The sequence below is a fragment of the Nannospalax galili genome, unplaced genomic scaffold, assembly GCF_000622305.1.
Source record: "Nannospalax galili isolate Female #2095 unplaced genomic scaffold, S.galili_v1.0 scaffold252, whole genome shotgun sequence".
In the NCBI taxonomy this organism is placed as follows: Eukaryota; Metazoa; Chordata; class Mammalia; order Rodentia; family Spalacidae; genus Nannospalax; species Nannospalax galili.
Genome location: NW_008333886.1, coordinates 5552570 through 5576948, shown reverse-complemented (window position 1 = coordinate 5576948; position 24379 = coordinate 5552570). Strand labels below are relative to the sequence as shown.

Here is a 24379-nt window from a genome sequence, read left to right as displayed (position 1 = left end):
CTTTCATGCTATAGTTTGGATCTGGAATATTCTTGTCTTACTGCTGTTGGAAGATGGTAGAAACTTTCCTGAGGCAAATCTCTGGCCTGGGGATAGACCTCAATAGCAGACCCAGCTTAGCATGTGGGTTTTACCCCCATCATTGAAATTAAAAATAGTAAAATAAGACAATATAATAAGCTACATTGGTTCTAGTAGAAGGTTGACACTTGCTTTCTCTGATGATGATTCTATAGCGAGCATGGTGTTTTTCAAGAACTCAGACCCTGTTAAGTACATGGAGTCTAAGATTTTATATTACTATAATTCTGGAAGTCAAAAATATCCTGATAAAAGCTTTTCCTAGATAAGAACCCTCCAGATAACAAATGCTATTTAGTAGAATTGCCAGAATGTGTGCTATTCATGTATTTTCAAGATTTAACATGATTTTCTGTTTCTGTTCCCTTGGAGTCTCTCTGTGACTCCCCAAGGGAGAATATGTATTATAGACCCACAATAATCATTGAGATATAATATGATGTTGATTCATTCCTTGACCCACATAGTATTTAGGACTTTGAAATGTTTTGGTTATTAGTATAACATCTGTGAGATCTAAGTCATGGATTACAAGATCCAGTATACATCCTTAGTAATGTTTACCTCTGGGATCCCGATCAGACTGAAATGACCTATTTACCTTATTATTTGCTCTTTTCCTCCCTCAAAGTTGCCTCCATGTTATTGGCACAGAAATATTAGGTCACAGAATAATTTTCCGTTATTTAGAGGCCTTTAGTATATAGTATTATGAAAAATGTATCCTTGTTTTCTTTCTTATTTTATGATCTAAATTCCATGTTCTATGTCAGACACCAGGATCATGTTCCTTGTATTTAATGTTCGTTTACCTAATACATATTTTCTCATCATTTAGTTTTAAACTTTCTGAATCAGCTAATTTTATAATTTCTGAATCATTTTCTATATTGTATAAAACATGTTGATTTCATTTTATTATTCAAAAAAAAATCTACTATTGGTAATTTTAGAACATTTACAATTACAAAACAGTCTAGTAAATTCTAATTTCCATCATATTTTTATATTTAGATACACATGCATATGTATGTGAAGTAAGGATTATTTATTGTCCTTACTAATACTGGAGAAATCTTGTTATTATAATAAGTGTTCAAATGTTAATTCATACCTTACCTCTTTCTTAGAAGCTGTACATTTGATCCATATTATATGAATCATTATATAAGGTATATCATATAATATATGAATATATTATATCCATATTATAATTAGTACCAACATTAGCTGGGCTGCTTTTCTGGCCCTGCCATTCCATTTCATTAACATGTGACTTAAAGGAATGCTATTTAATTACCAGCTCATACTTAGAAAGTATACTTAATATGCTTTACATATGCTTCCCACATTCCCTACCTCTACCATGATTTTTCAGTAATGTGCTAGTCAGAGCACGAGCACATGAGCCTGTTAGTCTATTTTACTTTCACACTTTTTAGTATTAATTAAAAAGCTACTATATTCAAAGCTAACCTGCCAACATTTGTGTCAAAGTTTCCTGTGATTATTGTTGTATGATGGTCATCTCCTATTGGGTTCAGCAGCCGGAAATGACAGAATTTTTTTCTCACAGTCTGGGAATGCTCACAGGATTTTGCTATTGCCGATAGCCTGGAGTGGCAGTTTTGCTGGACACACTTATTGGCTCACTGTGATGGTCCATCTTAACTGTCAGATTGATTGGAAGGAGGAGTTGCTAAAGGGTGAATGAGGCCCATCTCTGAGTGTGTCTGTGATACATTTCCAGAAACACATAACTAGGAAGGGAAGACCGACCCTCCTTCAGTGTGGGCAGCATCATCCCAGGAACTGGTACCCGGGTGGGATAAAATGGGAAAGGGAGACTCTCTTCAAGACTCATCCCCAGCTTCTTCCTTCCACCATGTGAGCCTCCCAAGATGACTGTGATGGTGACTCTTGTGTCTCATTCATGTGTTCTCCCAACCACTTCATCTCTAGCTCCCATTTTTGGTACTTGTTTTCTTCTTTAACTGCCCAGTGCACTACAGAGCATGACTAATACTTTATCTTGCATTTTGCAGGTAAATCATGTCTAGAAATAAAGGCTATCAGGGAGAAGGCGAGAGCTGAAACAATTGCAGGTATCCTTAATATCTTCAATTTCCTCTTCTCCTTTTTCCTGTCATATATTTGTTGTCTTTGACACAATTGTAAGTGTGGAAAAATTCAGGTATCTTTGTGCTTGTAAAATTTGGTGAATGTGTCTTATCTTTTCTTTAAAAATACTCATTATGATAGCATATGGTGAACTTCATTTCTTTTATTTCCTTTATTGTTTTATATAATTCATACTTACAGAATAGTGGATACACTTACATGAATATTCTTCATGACTTTTTAGAAATATCTAGATCTCCTCACTTTGTCATGGATAAGTTTTGTTTCATCGTATCTTTTAATTTCTTAAATTTTTTTTATGTGTTTGAGTGTATTGCCTGCATGCGTGTAAGTGTACTCGAGTTGTGAAATGCCCGTAGAGGTCAGAAAAGGCTGTCGGATCCCGTGGAACTAGAGTTACAAATGGTTGTTAGCCACCATGTGGTTGCTGAGAATTGAACCTGGGTCCTTTGCAGGAGCACACAGTGGCCTTAACTGCTAAGCCATCTCTCCAACCCTAGTTTCATCATGTTTTATTATACATTAGTCTGCTTTCGAATATATATTACTTATAATTTTATAAAATGTATATTTGCATAACATATTCCAATGAAATATTCCCAAAGTATTTAAATCTTGTGTTTGTATATGTGCAGTCACTAAAATGTTTTAATACCTTTAGCTAATATATTTTGTTTAAAATGTATAAACTGTAGAATACTCAGACCCTGCATTTACAGTTAAATGTATTTGTAACTGTACACATGCATGAAACCAATATTCCAGTCTCTGTGAAACATTATTGCTCCTTAAAGGCCCATAAGTGTAGCAGTCAGTCTTTAATATCTACCATTACAGTTTTATGCCTTGTTTTTTCCTGTTTTGTTTGGAAACAATGTCTCATTAAGTAGGCCATTCTATTCTTGAATTCATGACAATCCTGCCTTAGCATCCCAAGTGCTGGGTTTATAGGTGTGTATCAGACTTGGTTTAGATTTGCCTTTTACAGAACTTTCTAACAGTGGAATGACTTGTTCTTTGTGATTGCTTAGTATTTATACCATTACACAGCTACCGAATTTCTTTTCTTTATGTTTTCATCAGATTTGACTCTTTTTTTTTCCTAGCTTACATTCTGGGAATAAATCTATCATAGTATTCTGAGATGAGATTCTCTTTATGCTGAGTAAAACTCAGGAGTAGAATTGCTTATATTATAGATCAGTTCAACTTTATGTTTGTCAAAAAATTATATACTTTTATCTTTGAGAATTTTGAAATAATTCAGAAATTTTAAAATGGAAGATAAGATTCCTCTTTCTCTTCATTTCCTCTCTCCAAGGTGACCCATCTAATACTTCCTTGATCTAGAAATTTTATTCATATCCACAAATATTTTATCAATATATACATTACCTCTTAAAAGTACCAAAAGTGCAAAGCATACATGTGATTGTCTGCCCTGCTGTTTATTTTCTCTTAGTAGCATGGATTGAACTAGTTTCTTTAGAAGCACACCATGACCTACCTATGTACTTGTAATAGCTTCACGTTGTTATGACTACCTTCTTGAGAGAGTTAAACCTATTGTACAACACAGAGAAACATGGGAAAATATTCTACTGTGGTCTTGGTTAATATCTGTTTTTAATTGTTTTTATTTCAAAAGCAGCAGTTTCATAATATAGCATTTTAGTTTATCTTGCATTACTTGTTTCAAAATGTGTATGAATGGCATACTGAAATATTTTCACTTGTTTTTTAAAGAAAATATCAAATTACAAAGATGGGCAGTATTCACTCGCTCTAAGGAAGCAGCTGAAACTCATGAAAGTAAAATGACAAATACTGAAGGTGAGGGCCATGTATAAATCATAGTAGATGGTATAAGTTGTTTGTGTTCACTCTCTAGTCTGTGATGTCAATCTATATGTTTTTTAAAAACTTTTAAAATTTTTATTATTTTTATTTTATGTGTATGCGTGCATTGCCTGCATGTAGGTAAGTGCACCCGTGTCATGCAGTGCCCACAGAGGTCAGAAGAGGCTGTCGGATCCCCTGGCACTGGAGTTATGGACAGTTGTTAGCTGCCATGTGGGTGCTGGGATTCGAACCCAGGTCTTCTGCAAGAACAACCACTGTTCTTAACTGCTGAGCCATCTCTCCAGCCCCAAACTTTTTTATTTATTTATTTTTTATGTGTATGCCTGCACGTGCGAATGAGTGCACCCATGTTGTGTAGTGACTGTGGAGGACACAAGAGGGTGTCAGAGCCCCCTGGAACTGGAGTCACAGATGGTTGTTAGCCATCATGTGGGTGCTGGGATTCAAACCTCGGTCTCCTGCAGGAACAGACAGTGCTCTTAACCACTGAGCCATCTCTCCAGCCCCATCAATCTATATTTTTATTAAGAAATAAATCTTACATATTGTTATTAACTGAGTAACAATAGATGTTAAGAATATAATATTTAATGGTAGTGTGTCAACAATGTACTGCTAACGACCATCTTGGATTGTAAGATTTGTCGTATAATTTCAGAAATGAATTCATAATCTTTTTAAAGCTGCTTATGCAGGACTTGCAGGCACTAGATAACACATTTCCTGGTGACTGGGAATGTCTTTTATAAGCAAAAATGGCACATATATTTTGGGTCTATAAAGGCTGGAAGTAAGATATTGTTTAGTAGTGAGAATCTGTAAACTTTATCTCTGCAACTATTTTTAATATTGTGTGGAGAAGGAGGTGGGAACAGATGAATAAATGTACACCTTTTAATCTTGATGTTGGGAATTTCTGTTCTGGGGATTGTGGGTTTAACAGAATACAATTTGAATAAATTATCATGATAGTTCTTTCATTTCTTTTTGTCAAATACAAATTTTCAATGTAATTTTATGATCTTGGTTTAAAGTTTATTGCCTACAGTCATCTATAGACAAAAATTAGACTGGAGAGATTTTTCAAATAGCAAATGGATGATTCATGAACCAATTAATTCAAGACACTAGGACTATCCATGTTCTGTTAGTGTTCAGAGGCATTTAAGAAGTGACCCTGGCAGGAACTATATAACCTTATAGGCCAAGTAAAATGTGAATGTACACATCAATTTTATGTTTGACAGAAAATAATGCTAAATAGAGCATCAGCAGAATGGCCTGGGGCATTTGACACCATGTGAATTCCATGGGAGCATGTATCTTCAGTGTTCTACAGAAGGCCAATTCATATACTCTCCAGGCATTATGAGAAACGTGCAAGGGTATGGACAGAGTTGATCTCATCTTAACAGATGCATGTGTGCATGAAAATCAAGGAGTGGATTTATGCATGTAGAACAGAATGTGTCAAATGACAGGGAGATGGTGGCACAAAGCACAAGAAAGATTACTCTGAGCACAGTGCAGAGAGGATTAAAAATGTAAAGTTAGTTGGTTTAAATAAAGTGGAAAATTATTGAGACACAGTTGGGGAATATTTTGAATTTAAGGATCAAGAATCTGAACTTCCTAATTTTTCAGTCTCTTGTCTGATGTCACATGACTAAATTCTTTTCTTGCAAAGTCTGAGAAGACAATGTAAGATTATTTGACTATGAAATTCATGTGGGAACTGAGTATTATTATGGTAAAAGCTTATAAAAACAAGGTCTATGATGGATCCAGGAAGGATCTATGAAGGACTGTAAGTGAAATTCCTGAAGAAAAACAGCATGACTCCCAGCAACCATTCAAACCAAGAGTGGGGCCCAGTCTGTTCTGAGAACTGGTTCCTTCAGAGTTTTCATGAAGCTCTGCCCTCTGCTCTCGCTTTATTAAAATGCTAAGTCAGTATGAAACGTGGAAGGGAAAAATGACCCCTATCAGAGAAGGCGTTTCCCTTTCTGGTCTCTGCTGCCCCAGAACAGCAGCATGTACAGCCGTAAACAGAAGATATCATCTAGTCCCATCTGTTGTTTACTGTGTAAATGAGATGCTCTGTCACTTCTTAAGAATATTTGAATATTTGCTGCTTGTAGTGCTTGATATTTTCACCACACACACACACACACACACACACACACACACACACACACACACATGCAAACATTATTCTAGGTCAAGGGCAAGGCAGGGTCAAGAGGGACTAAAGCTGTATGTTTAGGTTACAAAAGGAGCTCAAGGCCTAATAAGCTTGTTTATGTTATAAACAAGCCGAGAAAGTCTTAAATCATCTCAGAACATGAGACTAACTTTGGTTAAAGTTTAGATGAAAGCCATCCCCACCAAAGATTACTGAGTTTGAAAGGCAGTTGATAAATATTATGAGAAAATTACAGGATTTGAAAACTATTATAAAGAAATCAAGATTTGTTATTGAGCTTATTCCAATAGGACAGCTTCTGTAGATAGACCTAAGGTCTTGAGTGAAAAATGGGAAATTCACCAGGTGTGTTGGAGCTCATAACCTTTGTTGCAGGATTACTGTTAACTTTTGAGAGAAGCTTAAGATACATAATGAAGCTTTGTCTCAAAAAACAAACAAGCAAACAAACACAGAAACAAAAATGAAGTTAAGTTTAAAGATACTGGGTTGACAAATGAGGTAGGTGCCTCAAGACTACCTCTGGCTTGCTGACTGAAATAAAACCAGACCTTTTAAAACCAAAGAGATTGGAGGCAAAGAGAAACAAACCCAGGAATTTTGTACTGGAATATTGTTAACCCGTCATCAACCTTCCATTTGTGGAGAAATATACAGTTAAGTTAAGGAACATTATTTAGGAGATTATCTACCCTCTTTTTTACATTTATGTATTTAGTATGTGGGGTCATGCCATAGCATGTATGTGGAGGTCAGAGCACAAATTGCTGGAATTGAGATACTCTCCTTCCCCCATGCGGGTCCTAGGGGGTGAACTCAGGTAGTCGGTTCTGGTGGCAAGCTCCCTTATCTCTGAGCCATCTTGCTGGCCCAATTTTCATTGCCTACAACATTTTGCCAAACTGACTTAACAAAGAAAAAGAATTATGCAAGTATTGAATTCTCTTTCACTAGGATACAATTAGTGATTATTTTCAGAGAGCACATTTATTAAGGTAATATTTTAGTACAATGAAATCCTCTCTTCAAGTATCCAAGTTAATGTCTTTTAAAATGCACACCACACACGCACACACACGCGCACACACGCACACACACACACATCCATATAATTACCACTTTGAATGAGATACAAAGGTACCGTCATGTGGCGATAAATAAGAAAACAGATAAATATGATGCACACAAATTTGACATAATCTAATACAGAGAAACAAAAGGCTTAACCTGTTCCCTCAAAAGTCTGAAGTAATTCTTCCTGGGGAAAGAACAAAGTAAGATGGATGGATCTGAATAGTTTTGCAAAAATTTTCATTTGAAGATGAGAGGCGGGCATGGGAATATTGTGGCTGCCGGGGTAAAGTGCATTTGAAGAGAAATCCTAGTGATCATGCAATAGGAATGCAGGCGGTAGTAGGCAAAGCTGTTGGAAGCTGTGTGATTACTTGAAAAAAGCAAAATTACATGTTTTGAAACTTCAGATTTCAGAGACTGTAGGGGATGAGGGTAAGTAAACACTGATGAGGATGGGTAAGGCGTGAGGCTGGAGCAGCATCCCCAGTCAGCGCCAGCTCTGAAAGTCTGTGTGTATTATCCTACCATTCAGTGTCCCCTCCCACACAATGCAAGGTTCAATGCAAATATCACTGTACAGTCAGTAAGTGATACTTTAACCATCCTTCATAAAAAGTACTTTGTCTTGAGAGAAATCAGTTTTAAAGTCAAGAACACTAACTTATTTCACACTTTGAAAAGAAGATCAAGACATTAGATGAATAATGAAGTGAAAAAATATTCAGCTAAGCTTTTTGAAGTGTTGAGATTTTTAAAAAGATAGAATAATCAGTATAACAGATATAAAGGAAGCTCACAGTAAAAGCAGAAGAAAGAAGTGATGGGGTGAATCAAAGTCGCAGAGCAGGGACGGTTGACAATTTATAAACACAACATTTGTACTTCATTTCCCCAAAGTCAGTCAGGTCTTATTTTTATCTCAAATGGAAGCTTCTAGTTAGAGAGACTCAGCAAACCACAACTCTGGTTTATGGTCAGGAAAATCTTGTCTCTTACACATTGATTATGAGCAGCAATATCAGAGTTTAGGGCTGGGTGTGCTGGTGTGTAATTGAAATTGTGCTCAGGAGGTTGTGGCAGGAGGATCACTAAGTTTAGTTCCAACCACAGACAAATTATCCAAAAACTGGTGGTGGGGACATGCTTAGAATCAAGGTGAACACTACCCTCCATTTAATTCTTAGTTGTCCTGACTGTTTATACACAAGCTGTATAAGGTAGGGATACATAAATTCATATTCAACTAAAATTGTTAATTCATTATACTATGGAATGTTGGGTGAAAAGATCCCAACAGCCCAACCATTCATCAACAAGTGACCTGATGTCTGGAAACTTAAGTTTTGACTAATTACAGGTAGTAACCAGCCAAAGGGGAAAAAAATGCGTCGGTACCTATAGTCCAGAGATCTTTGGATTGTATCAAGTGCCTCTTAAACTCTAGATGATGAAAAAGAAATGAAACGTTTTAAGGCCTACCATGCACATATTAGCTAAAAGCATCAATAAGAACTTCTGAATTCTAGGCCTGTCTTGGTCTATGTATGATGGCATGCTTTTCCAGATTTTAGTGAAAAGTCAGTTTAATAATATGTTGTGTCACTTCGTCTGCTAGATTGAAAGCTTTATCCTTTTCAGAAGCAGTGTTGAAGTTGATTAGTATTTGCAAAATGAGGCTGAAAGTTTCACAGTCAAAAAGTATGTGAGGTGAGTCCTTCCAGTCCTTGTCTGACTGGCACTGAATGAAGCAGAGCCAGTGTTCTTGTGGAGAAGGCAGCTGCTTTCTTCCCAGATGTGTATCAAGACCTTCTGATTGCTAGAGAAAAGGACAACATATCCTTAACAAGATGTTTGGATGGAAGATCAATATGTCATTCACCTTTTTATCATCTTTGGCCCTTTGACTGTCACAGGGACGAACATGTATATTTGTGTATGAATTAAGGAGGAAACACAGATTGCAACACCCAAAATAAGCACAGTATCTATATGCAGAATATGGTTAAAGCAAACCACAACACTTCAGAATATCAACACTGATAATTTTGAAGGAACATTAAATATTCAAAATTAGCAATATGTGAAATATTGGAAGTGCCCAGAGAAATGTATTGTAGGACAGTTTCATTTATAATTCCATACCATAAAAAATTCAGTTCTCACTTATAGTGTAACATATACTGCAAAGCTCACACTAAGCTCTCCACATACCAATTCTGTAGGCTTGTTATGATTGTTTTTTATTCCAAGCCTTAATTTTCTCATCTGTGAAGTCAAGACAGTAATATGATTATTGTAAGATCATTGTGATGATTAAATAATATATGATGATGATATTGAAAATACTTAGCTTGGGGCTAATCAGAAAGCTCAGCAGTTAAGAGCACTGGCTGCTCTTAGAGAGGACCTAAGTTTGGTTCCCAGCACCCACACGGTGGCTAACAACCATCAATAACCTCGGTTTCAGGAAATCTAATGCCCGTTTCTGGCCTTCATGGGTGTAGCATGCACAAGTGTACTTACATACGTGGAGACAAAACACTCATTAAATAGGAAGGAAGGAAGGAAGGGAGGGAGGGAGGGAGGGAGGGAGGAAGGAAGGAAGGAAGGAAGGAAGGAAGGAAGGAAGGAAGGCAAAGTGCCTAGTTTGGCCACATGTCCGAAACATTATCTGTGTTTAAAAATGTTAGTATTAGTTATAAAAGTGTCAGTTTTGTTAGTGATTTATATACATAGCACATCTGCATAGAATCAAAATTTTGATCATAGATATGTCTTTTTATAACGACTGTACTTTTAGAGAGCGTTACAAAATTTCATTGAAAAGATATTTAAAAGTCTGATCACGTTTTTACTCATGTGGAATCTAGATTTGATTGCACATAAATTTGTGTGTGCATGTATGCGTGCATGTGTGTGTGCACGTGTGTGCACGTGTGTGTGTGTGCATGTGTGTGTGCATGTGTGTGTGTGTTTGCTGTGGAGAAGGAAGGCCGGTGGAGGATGAAAGGGACAAGAAGGGTGATCAGGACGGGACTGTGAAGGGTGCACGATGATAAATGAAAAGTCATGATGAAACCCGTTACTTTGTGTACTGCACAGAGGGCGTGGGGAAACACAGGTTAAGTGAAGACATGGGCTACAACATGGACATCACATTTCTGTTCCCTGTGGCGAACTGACTTGGGAACAGCGCACTGTTTTCACTGAGTACATCCTGTGCCTCTGGGTAAGATCATGACTGTGACTATCAGGCACCCTGTGGAGTCCTCGGAGTGACAGAACTGCAAGCAAGCACTTTGTGGCAGAATTTCATGGACAACTTCGCTGACCTTCTGAAACCTTTAGCCAAGATTCAGGGCAAGGCAGGATGGAAATCACTGAGGCACATCAGACTGAGGAGATTTTATGATGAGTCTGCCCTAAACACTGTAGTGAGAGCATCAAACACTCCTCAGGTGAGACTCCAATTTTCGGAAATGGAAGCTAGAAAGTGAGGTTATTGTGGCGATGAAGGATATCTGCTTTTATTTATTGATCTTTTTAGCAGAAGAAACCCAGGCAGGATTTCAGGAGGACCCTCACTGCATGAAGAATGGACCTTATTTACATAGGAAAACACGGACTCTCTTTGAAAGGCAAATTTAGAATATACTTCAGAGTCATTTGCAGGTGATTTGGGATTGTTGCAATAATGGACTAGCTGGTTTCCTATTTTGCCAATGCTTAGCTGATAATGCTATGGATCACATAAATATATTTTGCATGTATATATTTTGTATATTTTGTGTGTTGTTGTGTGTGAGTGCACATGCATGTACCTGTGTGTGGAGGCCTGAAGCTGATACTAGGTTTTTTCCTTGTTCATTCTTTGCCTTGTTCATTGCTGCTCTGTCTTTCGCTGATTCTGGAATCCACTGATTCCAGCTTGTGCAGCCAGCCTGCTCCAGGGGATTCCCCCATCTCTGTCTATCTTACACTGAGATTACGGGTGCTATCCAGTCTGCCTAGCATTTACATGGATTCTGGGGATCCAAACTGTGGTCCTCAGTCAAGCCTGCATAGCAAGTGCTTTACCTGCTGAGCCGATTCCCCAGCCCCACATTAACGTTTTAACTTTGCTTGACGTTTCATTTAGGTTTCTCTTATTTTTATTCATTATATTACCCAGTTTTCCTATGTGGGTTTGTATTATACCTTTTAAGTTTTGGTAAATTTGTTCTATATTTTTGGATATATCTATCAAAGAAGTATTTAGAGTATTAGTACAAATACAGCCAAGCATTTGTTTGCATGTCCTGAACACCCTGTGTGCTACTCGGTACCTACCCCTGACTTTGCCCTCTCTGTTACACCTGCAGAGGTAAATAAAGGCATCTACTTCAGCTACCCAAGTCGACGTCACAGCTGTGCTTTGGTGAACATCCCTTCTCCATGTGTCAACAAGGTGATCTCACACATTGAAGATATGGACTCCAAAATACAGGACCATCTGAAAAAAGTATGTGATGCACTTAAAAATATATAAAAATTCTACACATCTCAAGGATCTGCTATTTAAGGGAATTATTTTGATAATGGACAAAATTTTCAGAATTTTGGCTCGATGCTTAATTTGCTAGTGTAACCTGGTTTTGATCATCTCACTCCAAAAGGCAAAAATGACCTTATTCAATAACCTTTCTTTCCCTTACCTGCTTGCTTGTTCTTTAATGTACGTATCATGCTAAATAGTCATTTCCATAAGCCAACTTGACAACACATTAAGTAGGTTCGCATCTGTTTGGGGGGAAGTGTAAAAGGGCAGTATGCCCTTTTAAGGGTTATTTTTTCTAAGTGAATATTTAGCAGGTCTGTCGAAAGTAGTTTTAACAATTCTTGCTTGGTCTTTAGCCTGTCGAAGATTGCCTTTGCTGTTCTCAAGGGAATTCCATCTTGAATCTCTAGTATTTCCAAAGTTTTCAAAGTTGACTTAGACGTAACTTACTAAAAAGCAAACTTCTCTTGCCTGTTAAGATGTTGGGGCAGACTTCCCCCAAAGAGGGATAAAGTTATTCTGACCTTTCTTTTCTTTCATTTTTGTTTCCAACTCTGACCCAGATCTTGTGGTCGGTTCCTAAGGCTTGGTCTAGGAAGTTGCCTTCTTTGAGAGGCATTAGTACAACCTTAACATCACAGGGTCCAAGGTGACATGTTCTGTGACCAGTGATGGGTGTGGGAGACACTGACAGAAGCACCAGTGTGGGAGGGGACTCCAGCATAGACACAAGCACATCCTGTTCAGTAATGGCGTTCAGTGGTCCTGTCGGCACATGTTTGCTCCCTTTGCTTTGGTGTTGCTCCCCATCAGATGTTCCTAAGAACATGTTCCACACGTCATCGTGCTGATAGGTTTGTGGGCCTGGATGAGAATTTAAAGGAAATAGAAGAGAATTAATAAATATTTAATGAATATGTAATGAAGAGACGTGTTATGTACTTCAATTACCTGTAGCATTAAAAATGATGAAAACAGCAGGGCATGCTGACACACACATTTAATCCCACCACGCTGGAGGCAGAGGCAAGTGGATCTCTATGAGTTTGAGGCCAACCTGGTCTACATAGTGAATTTGAGGTCAGTTAGAGATACAGAGTGAAAATCTTTCAAACAAAACAAAACAAAAAAGCCAACCAACATCATAGATGTTTTAATAAACTTCTATGACAGGTAACTGTTTATTGAAATCCTAAGGTAAGCCAGACTCCATGGTTTATTATATTACTTCTATTAGATCCATAGAATTACTGTTAAATGTTCTTGTTATCATGAATTGATTCATAGGAAACTAATTTAAAATAACTGAGCAGCTTGTTCAAGATCCCAAGGCAGAACTAGGGCACCCACATTTTGGTATCAGAGCATATATTCATCTCCCTGTCTCGGGTCTGTGAACTGCTAAATGCCATAAATAATGACCAACTAAAAGATTAGCTAGATTTAGGAAGTTGTAAAATAAGCTTTTTGTAGGACAAGAGCCTTTCTTAGGTACATATTTCATGAGATAACTACATAGAAAGCCTGACTTGTCTTGTATTACTGTGTGATACGTTGCTTAGTGCTAAGTACCCAATAAATGCTCAGTAAATGTGATAAATGGAAAATAAATAAGAAACTGAAACAGAGTCTTACTTCTCCAGCTCTTATGAGGCAGGTTCACCCAACACCATCAGAGCAGCTGTATTTCTCAAACATGTCCTATTTACCAGGCAAATAAACTGCATTTAATCACATAGGAATTAAGCACCCAAACGGGAGCTTGAATCCCATTCTGTGAGACCTCAAAGCCCTTTTCAGCCTGAGTTTTGTGTCCCTAAAAGACAGAAGTCTTCATTCTCTTCACAGTGTCACTGTCAATATAAAAAGCATACAAAATAGGGGTTGGGAAGATGGTCCAGTAGGTAGTTACTGTACAAGCAGGAAGACCTGGGGTCAGATCCCCAGCACAAATGTCACAGTCTAGTGGCAGCAGCATGTCTCTAACCTGTGTGCTGGGCTGGTGGTGAGAGGCGAATCCTTAGAGTTCATTGTTCAGTTAACCTAGCTGAATCCATGACTTCCAGGCTCAGCAAAAGAGTCTGTCCCAAAAAATAAGGTGGTAAGAAATCAAAGAAGACATTTGATGATGACCTCAGGCCTTCCCATGCATGTACATACATGTGCACATTCACATGTACATACATACACACATGAACACATACTATGCACAATAACCATGTCACATAAATATAGCTCTAGACAAAACTGCACTAAAATGATGTTTTATGAGAAAATAAGTATCACATATGTGTAAATATTATCTGAAAGGAGATTTATTATGGGACAAAACCTAACAACTGCCTTTGAAAACATACCTGGTTTGCCTTACAGATTTCTTCTAAATTAAGAAACGTGTGCTTTTGTCTTTGTTACTGACTACGTAATCGAAAGCTTTGCTAATTGCGAACTGGTAGCTGAAAGTTCATTTTTCATGTTTTCCTTTTTGTTTACATGACAGCTCTTTACTAGATGTTTAGATTTCTATATTTGAGTTATTTCAAGAGTGAACCAGTAGATAGGTATCTTCTTGAAGGATGAAAGTTATTTTAGGACTAACATACTATAATTAAAAAAAAATTCCATGATCACTTCATAAAAGAAACTTCTGGTGTTATTAGTTTTCCAAATTTTCTCAAAGTAAAGAAAATTTAGCAAACAAATGAGAAATAAGTCTAAAAATTCCATTTGATTATATTTTTACAAATTAAAGTTAGTAGGATTTATTATTTTGAAAATTAACTCCTCTGGATATTTATGGAAAGATTTTATATATATTTCCTATGGCGCCTAATCCAAAGTACTTAACTAAAATGCAAAACATAGTATCAGATAGTAAGTTGTTGTTGTGAGGAATATTTAAAAGGAGCACTTGTCTCTCAGAAAGCGCTGAGTTTCTTTTGTGAACGTGTGCTCTAATTTCCTTTCTGTTGCTGTGACAAACATCATGATCAAAAGCAACTTGGAGAGGAAGGGGTTTCTTTCATCTTAAACTTCCAGGTTACAGTCTATCATTGAGGTAAGTCAGGTCAGGAATGCAAGTCAGGAACCTGAAGCAGGATTGTTTGCTGTTCCCTGCAGCATTATCTCTGACCAGGGAACTCACTCAAAACCACGGCAGTGCAGCGGGAGCCTTGGGTCATGCCGCTTGCTAGCTGGCCTGCTATCTCGCTCATTCGAGGGCCATGGTTAGCTGCCTTTTTCAATACAGCTGTTGTACGGACTTGTCTTCCACCTGGCAAACTAGACTGACAAGCGGTGGACAGATGCTTTTTCTTAAGCTGGGATTCACCTGCTTGCTCTGCTCACCACAAATGAACTTTCCATAGGAGGGGGAAGGACTAAGGATAGGGACAGGGGAAGCCAGAGAGAGGGGTGGTCTTTGCCATCTTGGGCAGCCACACGGAGGTCACAGGGTCCCTGCCACAATGTAGAGGGGAGCCCACCCATGCCCACAGTTCTATAAGTAACCCCGTCACCCACTGATCTATATGAAAGTCCAATAAACTCCAGTTCCCCAAACTGTAGTTTGGAGAAATTGTACCTCATTTTATTGTAAGGACAGTGGGAGGAGGTACCTGGACACCCTGCACTCCTCCCAGAAGGAATTTTAGCAACAGCAGCTCAGGCCCACTGCATAAGGATGTGTTCAACCCACAATGGGCTGGGCCCTCCTGCAGCAATTAATAATAAAGACAGTCTCCTGAGGACATGTCCACAAGCAGCCTGATCTAGGAAATTCCTCAGTTGAAGCTCTCCTCTGACATGATTCTAGGCACCCAGAGGATTTTAGGTATAAATACACTTTGTATGAGTACATTCTAGCACTGAGTTCAATAGCCTCAACCCCTTGTACTTAATATATATATTTTTTTTTTTTGGTCTTTTTGAGACAGGTAGCCCCAGCTGTCCTGGAACTCACTATGTAGACCAGGCTGGCCTTGAACTCACAGAGATCCACCTGCCTCTGCCTCCCAAGTGTTTCTATTTTTAATATTACAGAAATGTCTTGAATTTATTCTTTTAGTCACTTAATTTTATTCCACTATTTCTGTTATATCTAAAGTAACCTTTCTTGTTTTCATGTTAAATATCTCTTCCAGTGTGTGTGTGTAGTTTTCATTGTCTTTTGTATTTGTAAGTGATAGACTCAGCTGAGAACATAAGGATTCTTGTCTGTGTTGTTTATGGGTTTTGTTTGTGATGTAACAACCTCAGGGTTTGCTAATATCAAAACTTGCTATCCAATAAGTAGAAATTCTTAAAGGGGCACATTGTAAGTATGAGGTAATCTGCTCAGGCTAGAAAGTTGAAGATGTGCATTTGTGTGTGTGTGTGTGTGTGTGTGTGTGCAGTTTAGGTTTTAAGTACCTTACAGCAGTTCACTCCTGGATGTATTCCTAATGTATGTGCCCACTGTGAGATTCTACTAGTTACCACTGCCTTAGTTTGTTTCTCTCTAGGACCATAATTCCCTGGTTAACCAGCCTTTGCACCCTTGGTAGATCACCATCACACGGTTGATGTTCACTAAAGCATGTGTAATCTGGGCTCTTGGCTTATCTAGAAATAGTAACACTGGTTTGTTCATCTTGCCTACAGTCTGCCCTTCGGTGTTTTTACTTGGCTATCTCATCTGTTCCTTCTGAAGTTCAGGGGATTTCTTAAACTCAACGAGGAAGATTTAACCTTCTGTAATTGCTCTGAGTTGTATTTTTACTGTCAATCTAACCTGATCACTTTCTAGTCTTTAAAAAAATCTAAGCTATATATCCACTGATTTTATTATTTTAGGATTCCCATTGTTGTGTGTGTATGTGTGTGTGTGTGTGTGTGTGTGTGAGAGAGAGAGAGAGAGAGAGAGAGAGAGAGAGAGAGAGAGAGCAAGAGAGCAGATTTTGCTGGGCTATGGTGTATGAAGAAAATTGTTTTTCTTAATTTAACATCTTGAATTGACATCTGTTCATGAAATCCATACATACATGTCCTTTAGTTTTGGGCTGTTTATGTCTTACAGTCTATTGTATTGGTAAGGAGATCTGTAGAGCATGAGCCTTGCTAAAGAAGAGATTCCTATGCAGAAGAGATGCTAAACTAAACATTTGTGAATTTTCACATGTTTTTGTGCTTAGAATTCTTCAGTAACTCATTAGGTTCCCATGTCTACCTGCATCCCTGGCTGTGTGAAATGCGTTCTGGGGCTAAGCAGCATTTGAAACGGGTAACACTTAGAAGCACAAATACGAGAACTGTGAAAGATCTTGTGAGAGTAATAGTAAAAACATAGAAAGGGCGAAACACATGAAGTATGACTTGACCAGGGTGTGGAGTAGGTGATGGACTGTTCCATAGTGAGCTCTTGTTTAAGTGCATTTTAAGTGAAATTTACCAATCATTTTTTGAGATGTTTAAAATTTGATTTTTACTGAGATCTTTTGTTTTGACAGTTTGAAACTTCATTTGAAGAATGGTAAGAAGCTTTTATGTTCACTTTAATTTTTTTTTAAATGTTGACCTTTTGGTAACCTGAAGTTCACCAAATTTCACTTCAAAGAGAGCAGAAAACTGAAATATTAAAATATGTCATTACAAGTATAAAGACACTGGTTAAAAAAAACGCAACGAACATTGTGATAAATCTGGAATCTAGTAAAGCGTTTACACCAACCAAGGGGAGGGGAACGCTATTAGCAATGCTGCAGAGCACTGGGGCTAAATCCTCCTGTGTCCCCGGTAGCCATGCAGAGAGCACCCCACACTTGAGGTGTAAATTGCTAGTGCTGTAGGAAATGTGGCTGTGTTTCCAAAAATTTCTGTTTGAGATTTGAGCTGCCTGATTGCAGTGCTGGGGTGGGGGTGGAGGTGGGGGTGCCAGGCAGCGTTTCTGTACTGGCCCCAGATACCTGGGTCAGTGGATAACAACCAGAGCAAACAACAGATGGAGAGCGAAAAGGCTGCAGATGAAGAGCTGGAAAAGAAATGCGGAGACACTGAGGAAATAGTCTTCCAAAGCTTTGATGTACTGGGGACTCCAGAAAGGTACAGAGACGAAGTTTGGAAATATGCCCAGAGAGTAACCGAGACTCATTTTCTTCTGGTTGAACTGTATGCTGCGCACGCAGGAAGCTTAGGCAAAGACAAGGCTATAATCAGTCTGAGTAAACAGGGGAATAGTTCCAGTTGCACAATACAGACCCAATTTGCCAAGTTGAGCCAAACATTCTTTTTTTTTTTTCACTTTTTGGGTCTCCAGACATTTCAGGTAACTGAGATAAACACTTAGCTCATCAGTTAGCCAGAGAAGTGGAACTCACTGGCCACACCACTGTGCTTCACAAAGCATTTAAAAGAGTCAAATAACAGTCCAGAGAAGGCAGGAATGAAAAATCCACTGGGGGGAAATTTAATTTCCATGCCACATGAAAGTATTCAAATGCCCACTTCTCTGGGATAAAAACAAACAAACAACAACAACAAAAAAACAAAACCCATGATGCTTGCAAAGACTATAAACTACTTCTGAGCAAGCCTAGAATTTGGACTTGCTTATTAGACAAAGATTTTATTTATTTGTTTATTTTTTTGTGTTTTTGAGACAGGGTCTCCTTGTAGTCCCAGATGTCCTGGAACTCACTATGTACACCAGACTGGCCTTGAACTCAGAACTCACAAAGATCCACCTACCTCTACCTCTCAAGTGCTGGGATCAAGCCAGGCGTAGACAAAGATTTTAAATCAATTGTTTTAAATATCTTCAATGAAGCCGGGTGTGGTGGCACATGCCTTTAATCCCAGCAGGCAGATGTTTGTGAGTTCAAGGCCAGCCTGGTCTACATAGTGAGTTCCAGGACAGCTGGGTCTACAGGGAGACTCTATCTCAAACACACACATACACACACAAAAAAATCTTCAGTGAGATAAAGAAAACCAGAAGTAATAAGTGAAATAAGGAGAATAAAACCTCAAAAAATACAGGCTATTGATAAAGAGAAATTATGAAAATTAGCTAGAAAGGAAGTTGAGTAAGCTAGAATTGCAAACTCACTGTAGTTGTTCTGTGGCCTATTTAAGCGGAGGGATGAATCCATCTGAACAATGGGCAAAAGAATCCCAAAGAGCAGAAGTGGTAGGTAACAAAGGAACTCGAGGAATAAATAGCCTGACTCCTAACTTATTTTTAAGAGTGGCTCCAAACTCAGAGGGCAGCCATCCCTCCAGATGTCGCCAGAAATGTGCTCCCAAGTCCAACCTCACCCATATTTTTATACAAAATGGTGTCTCCAGCATCAATTGGGGGAAGTACAAGCTTGGATCGCCCTCATCAGATAATCTTGTGCTCTGATCCCTAGGCCTAAAACATCTCCCCCACACATGGCATGCACTGCTCCCAACCTCACTGCTTCCCATGGGCATATTTATAAGAACATGAAAAGGCTGCCATTGGTGCTTTAATTTGCTCATTCAGGCACACCCACACTCATTCACTATCTGTGCTGGAGGGAAAATTGGGTTTGGAGTGTTCAAGGCCATAAGCCCAGGTCACAAAAGCAAGTGGCTCAGTGAGCTGTTTGCATTATAAACAGAAGCTGTTTGATTGCAAGAGTAAGTAGTCTAGATCATGTCCATTTTGTAAAAAACCTTTCTACAAGGAAACATACTAATATACCTGTATTACTATCTTAAGAGTAAGAGGGTAGAAAAAAAAAGAGAGAAGAAAGAATACTTTGTACTGAAGAGCTTCTAAATAGACTCAGAATTTAACAACACTGGCTGCTCTTCCAGAGGACCCAGGTTTGGTTCCCAGCACAACTCACAACTCACAACTTTTTGTAACTCTAGTTCCAGGGACTCCAGAGCCCTATTCTATTCTCCATGTGTACCAGGCATATATGTGATGCATATCTATATATGTAGACAAATACCTATACATATAAAAAATAAAAATACACCTTTACAGAATAACAGAGAATTAGCAAAAAAAAAAAATAAATAAAATGGGCAAATGCCTAGAGCCACATAAGCTACCATCACGGGCTCAGGAAGAAGCAGAAATGTTTGCTGACTTACAAGAATTAAAGAGATCGTATGGGTAATTAAAAATGTGTCTGACCAGATCTAGTTGTCACATTTGGAACTGAAGTACCTGGGAGGCAGAGCAGGAGGGTGGCAAGTTAGAGGCAAGTCTGAGCTCCATGGTAAGACTGCCCTGCCAGACACTTTTAACAAAACAAATAACCAAAGGAACCCCCCAAATCCAAGTAAGCCAAAAGCAAACATCCGAACAAAGAAAATCAAGTTCTAATAAGGAAATAAGACTTTGTATTATTCTTTTAAAAATTCTTGTAAAAAGTTAAAGCAATGGAAATATATCCTAGCTTAGCCCATGATGCCAACAATAACCTGGAACCAAACCAATAAAGTCATGGAAAGGTTCAGACCAGTGTCTCTTTAAATGTGCATGCCAAAATCTTTAACAAAATACCACCAATCTAGCATTGAATCCAGCAATCTAGTAATAAAATTAAATATCATGACAAAGTTGGATTTTTTCCTATGAATTTTAGAGTGAATCAATCTAAAATGATTGATCAACACAGTTCTATACTGTTTAAGTGATGGCAAATGCCTGCTTGAACATCTTGCCTAATAGGAAAGGTACGTAGCAGACAATATATTTCATGATAAAACACTAAAAAAAGAGGAACACCCTAACAAGGGAAGATATTTATGAAAACCATTGGCTCATACTGTGCGTACTGGTAACAAATGAAAACTTCAGCTAAGATGGGGAGCAAGTCCACTATGCGGGTTCTTACCAATTCTCCTCCACATCAGAATCGTTGCACTTTGTTGGTCCAAATATGTGACCCAGACACTGTTAAAGACAGTAGCTTGGGTCTGGAGAGATGGCTCAAACGTTAAGAGCACTGGCTACTTTGGCAGAAGGACCTGGGCTTGATGCCCAGCACCCACATGGAAGGCAACAAATTGTCCATAACTCCAGTCCCAGAGGAATCCAACACCCTCTTCTGACCTCCAAGGGCATTGCACAACATGGGTGTATTTACATACATGCACGCAATACACTCATACACATAAAATAAAAGTAATAAATACAAATATTTTTAAAAAGAAAGACAGTAGCTCTTCAAAATGTAAAATCCTGAATAATCCTAAGAGCGAGGAATTTTCACTCTTAGATAAAGCAAAAGTATTTGAAATCAGTTTCAAGCAAAATCAAATACAAATGTTGATAACACAAGTATTCACAACAGCTAAAAGGAAGAAACAATCACAAATCCACCAATAAGTTAACTTGAGTGTGGTTTATCTAGGCAATAAAATTTTATGTCAGAAAAGGAATAAAAGTTTAATAACACAATTGTGATGAACCTTTAAAACACTAGCATGTAAAGGTGTCAAGTGCAAAGAAGGACCTTTATACAATTCTTTTATATGAAATATTCATCTTAGTTACAGACACATAAAGCAGACTAGGTAGTACGAAGATCCATTTGTTGGATAGGCATGTCCTCTAAATGAACCAGCAGCAGCTGAAGTCTGAACCCTAAGAGACCCTGTAGATTAAGGGGGAGACAGTGACCGATCCCATCCAATCGGCCAACTTCAGTTGCGTGAGGGGGCGGGTCTAAGGGCAGATGCTGAGGAAGCTGGGAAGCAGCCGGAAGTCGCCATCTGGCAGGGGGCTGGCAGCATTGGATGTCAAAAATTTCAGCCAAGATGTAGGGAAAAGAGCCCATCCTTGTATGCCTTTGTAAGTAGCTCTCTTTTGGACATCACAAACCTTATACAAAAACCCAAATGGAATGCGTGGTGTCAGGTTTTGTAGGTTGGCCATTAGGACAGCATGCTCCTGGGAGCCAAGAGAGCAATGCATAGGTCCTCCAGGAGAGAATTTGGCATTACACCTTTGAAAGGGAAAGAGACTGCTTAAACAAATGGTAAATTTAATGTAATTTGACTTAAAAAGTGCAATGAATTAACATAGAATTAGGACTACACTTCAGAAGACAATTCACAAAAATGCAGTCAGTTGCTTAAAACAATTTCATATAATATGAAATTAGCATTTGACACCAAAAGTATTTAGTCATTGATTCTGGGACAGTTATTTTTCTGTTGTTTAAATCAGAGAAGAAAAAGAATGTTTTTCAACAAAAAAATTTTCAAAATAAAAATGAAAGGTAAAGAAGAAAACAGTAAGTGCATCTCTGAAACAAATTCCAGAACAAAATTAGAATAATAATAGAGGGATTAGATGATATTAAAGCATATGGGAAATAATATCATGTAACTGAAGCAGGATGCAGAATTTTTGACTAATTTTAGCACAATTGAAGTGTGACTGGACTGTGGTGGTCTGTGTGGTCTCTGAAGATAATACATGAATGAATAAGAGTTATTTTAGATGACTCAGAACTTTAATTAATTTTAATAATTCTTTAACAAAAATGAATAATTTTATAAGGGTAAAGTTTATAGGGGTATTCTCAGCTTTTCATTGATGCTGGTTTTTTAAAACACTTATCAGGGGCTGGAGAGATGTCTCAGTGGTTAAGAGCACTTGCAGAGGACCCAGGTTTGCTTCCCAATACCCACATAGTGGCTAACCGCTTTCCCTAACTCCAGTTCCATGGGAATATGGGTGCACTTACATACATGCAAGCAATACACTCACACACGTAAAATAAAAATAATAAAAACGTTTATCATTGAAAAAAGAAGTTTTTAAAACACAGGAAGACTAATTTAGGATTCCAGAATAGATCAGAGAAATACTGACAATGAGAAATGTTTTATTATTCTAGCTATAGAACTCCAGTTAGAAAATATTTGTTTTAGTTTATGCCTATAAGTGTTTTGCCTGCATGTATGTAGGTGTACTACATGTATGCAGTGCCTATGGAGGTGTTGGATCGCCTGGAACTGTAGTTACAGGTGGTTGACACCCATCGTGTGAGTGCTGGGAACCAAACCCAGACCCTCCGAAAGAGCAGTGTTCTTAACTGCAGAGCCACCTCTCCAGCCCCCAAAACATTTTAATTTGGGCATTTTTCCAAAAGCTTGTTAACTTCAAGTCTGAAATGCTATAAATTTACCCCTTATAGTTTACATTTGTTTTCCAGATATCATTAATCTGAACTTGAATTCTTATCACATCAAAGATATTATAAATAAAACCCTGTCTCTTAGCACTGGAAAGCTGCCTTGGCAGTTAAGAATGGTACTGCTCTTGCTGAGGACCCACGTTTCTTTCTCAGCATGTACTTAATGCTGCCGAAGCATCCTGTAACTCTAGCTCCGAGGGTGTTCAATGCCTACTTTTGGCCTCTGCAGGCCCCTGCACTCATGTGCACATGCCCACATATAGAAACACACACACATACATACACACACATACACACACACATTTTTAAAAAGCCTCTCTTGTAAAATTTCTAGGAATTACAAATTTCTAAACAACGAAAGAAATTTTAAATTTCTTCTCTCAAGAAAGTTGAAGTCATTCATAAATTTTTTAATATTTTCTATTATACTTTATTGAGTATAAATACCACTGGATGTTAGAATTTTTCTATGTCAGTCCCCTATTTAGTAGGGTTACCATGTATAATTAAACAGCATTCCACAGAAGCATCACCACATTTTTGTTTTACTAACTTTAAATACTCCTGTCTCATCCAAATCGATTGCTTCTTTCCTGTTGTACAGGAGCAGAACATCTGCCCCAAAAGATGAAAAGGGAGATTTGCGTATCACTGAACCAAAGAAGGAAGTCCACTCTGAAGAAGCAAGGGGTAAATTTGCTTTTCATACTCAGATAATTGGAATTATTTTGGGTCATTGAATTTGTATCTAATATATTTCTAAAATGCACAGTAATCATGTTCATGATTTTTATCATTTTTATGAATGTTGAACAGAGAAAAGAGCCCCATGTGTCATTCTAGGAAGAATCGATTCAAAGAGTCTCTGTTAATGACTTTGCCCTACCAGACACTGCTGTTAAGTCCTGGGTATGGAAGGAGGCCTGCCCACAACACGAGAAATTAATTTTAGTTCATAGTCACTGATAAAACTCTCTGTGATGATCCAGGTGTTCTACACCAGCAGCTATTGACCAGTTTGAATGTGACTAGTGAGGAGGAACTTAATTCTTAAGCTTAATCTTAATTTACAATGAATATAAATACCTGTGTGTCAGTGGTCTCCATATTGGGAATCTGGAACACAACACTTGTTTAAATTGTGGTTATCATCCATTGCAATGTGATAAAAAGGTATAAATTGTAAATATTATAAAATTTGAGTTTATATTACTCAGATATATCCAAATATATACTTGAGATTATATTAAATATCACATCCTTGCCTGTTGCTGGCCTGGAACTCATTATGTAGACCAGGCTGGCCTT

At 38.0% G+C, this 24379-nt stretch overlaps 1 protein-coding gene across 1 annotated transcript in view; it reads left to right on the top strand.

Moving 5' to 3' along the window:
• The first annotated feature begins 1738 nt into the window (after positions 1-1738).
• Positions 1739-24379, top strand: part of Ccdc178 (coiled-coil domain containing 178) — a 383133-nt gene continuing 360492 nt past the window's right edge. Inside the window, exons 1-6 of the mRNA XM_008828861.2 lie at positions 1739-1787; positions 2127-2186; positions 3970-4056; positions 11728-11867; positions 17390-17412; positions 23676-23761. Of these exons, the coding sequence (XP_008827083.1) occupies positions 1739-1787; positions 2127-2186; positions 3970-4056; positions 11728-11867; positions 17390-17412; positions 23676-23761 (445 nt within the window). The remainder of the gene's footprint in view (positions 1788-2126; positions 2187-3969; positions 4057-11727; positions 11868-17389; positions 17413-23675; positions 23762-24379) is intronic.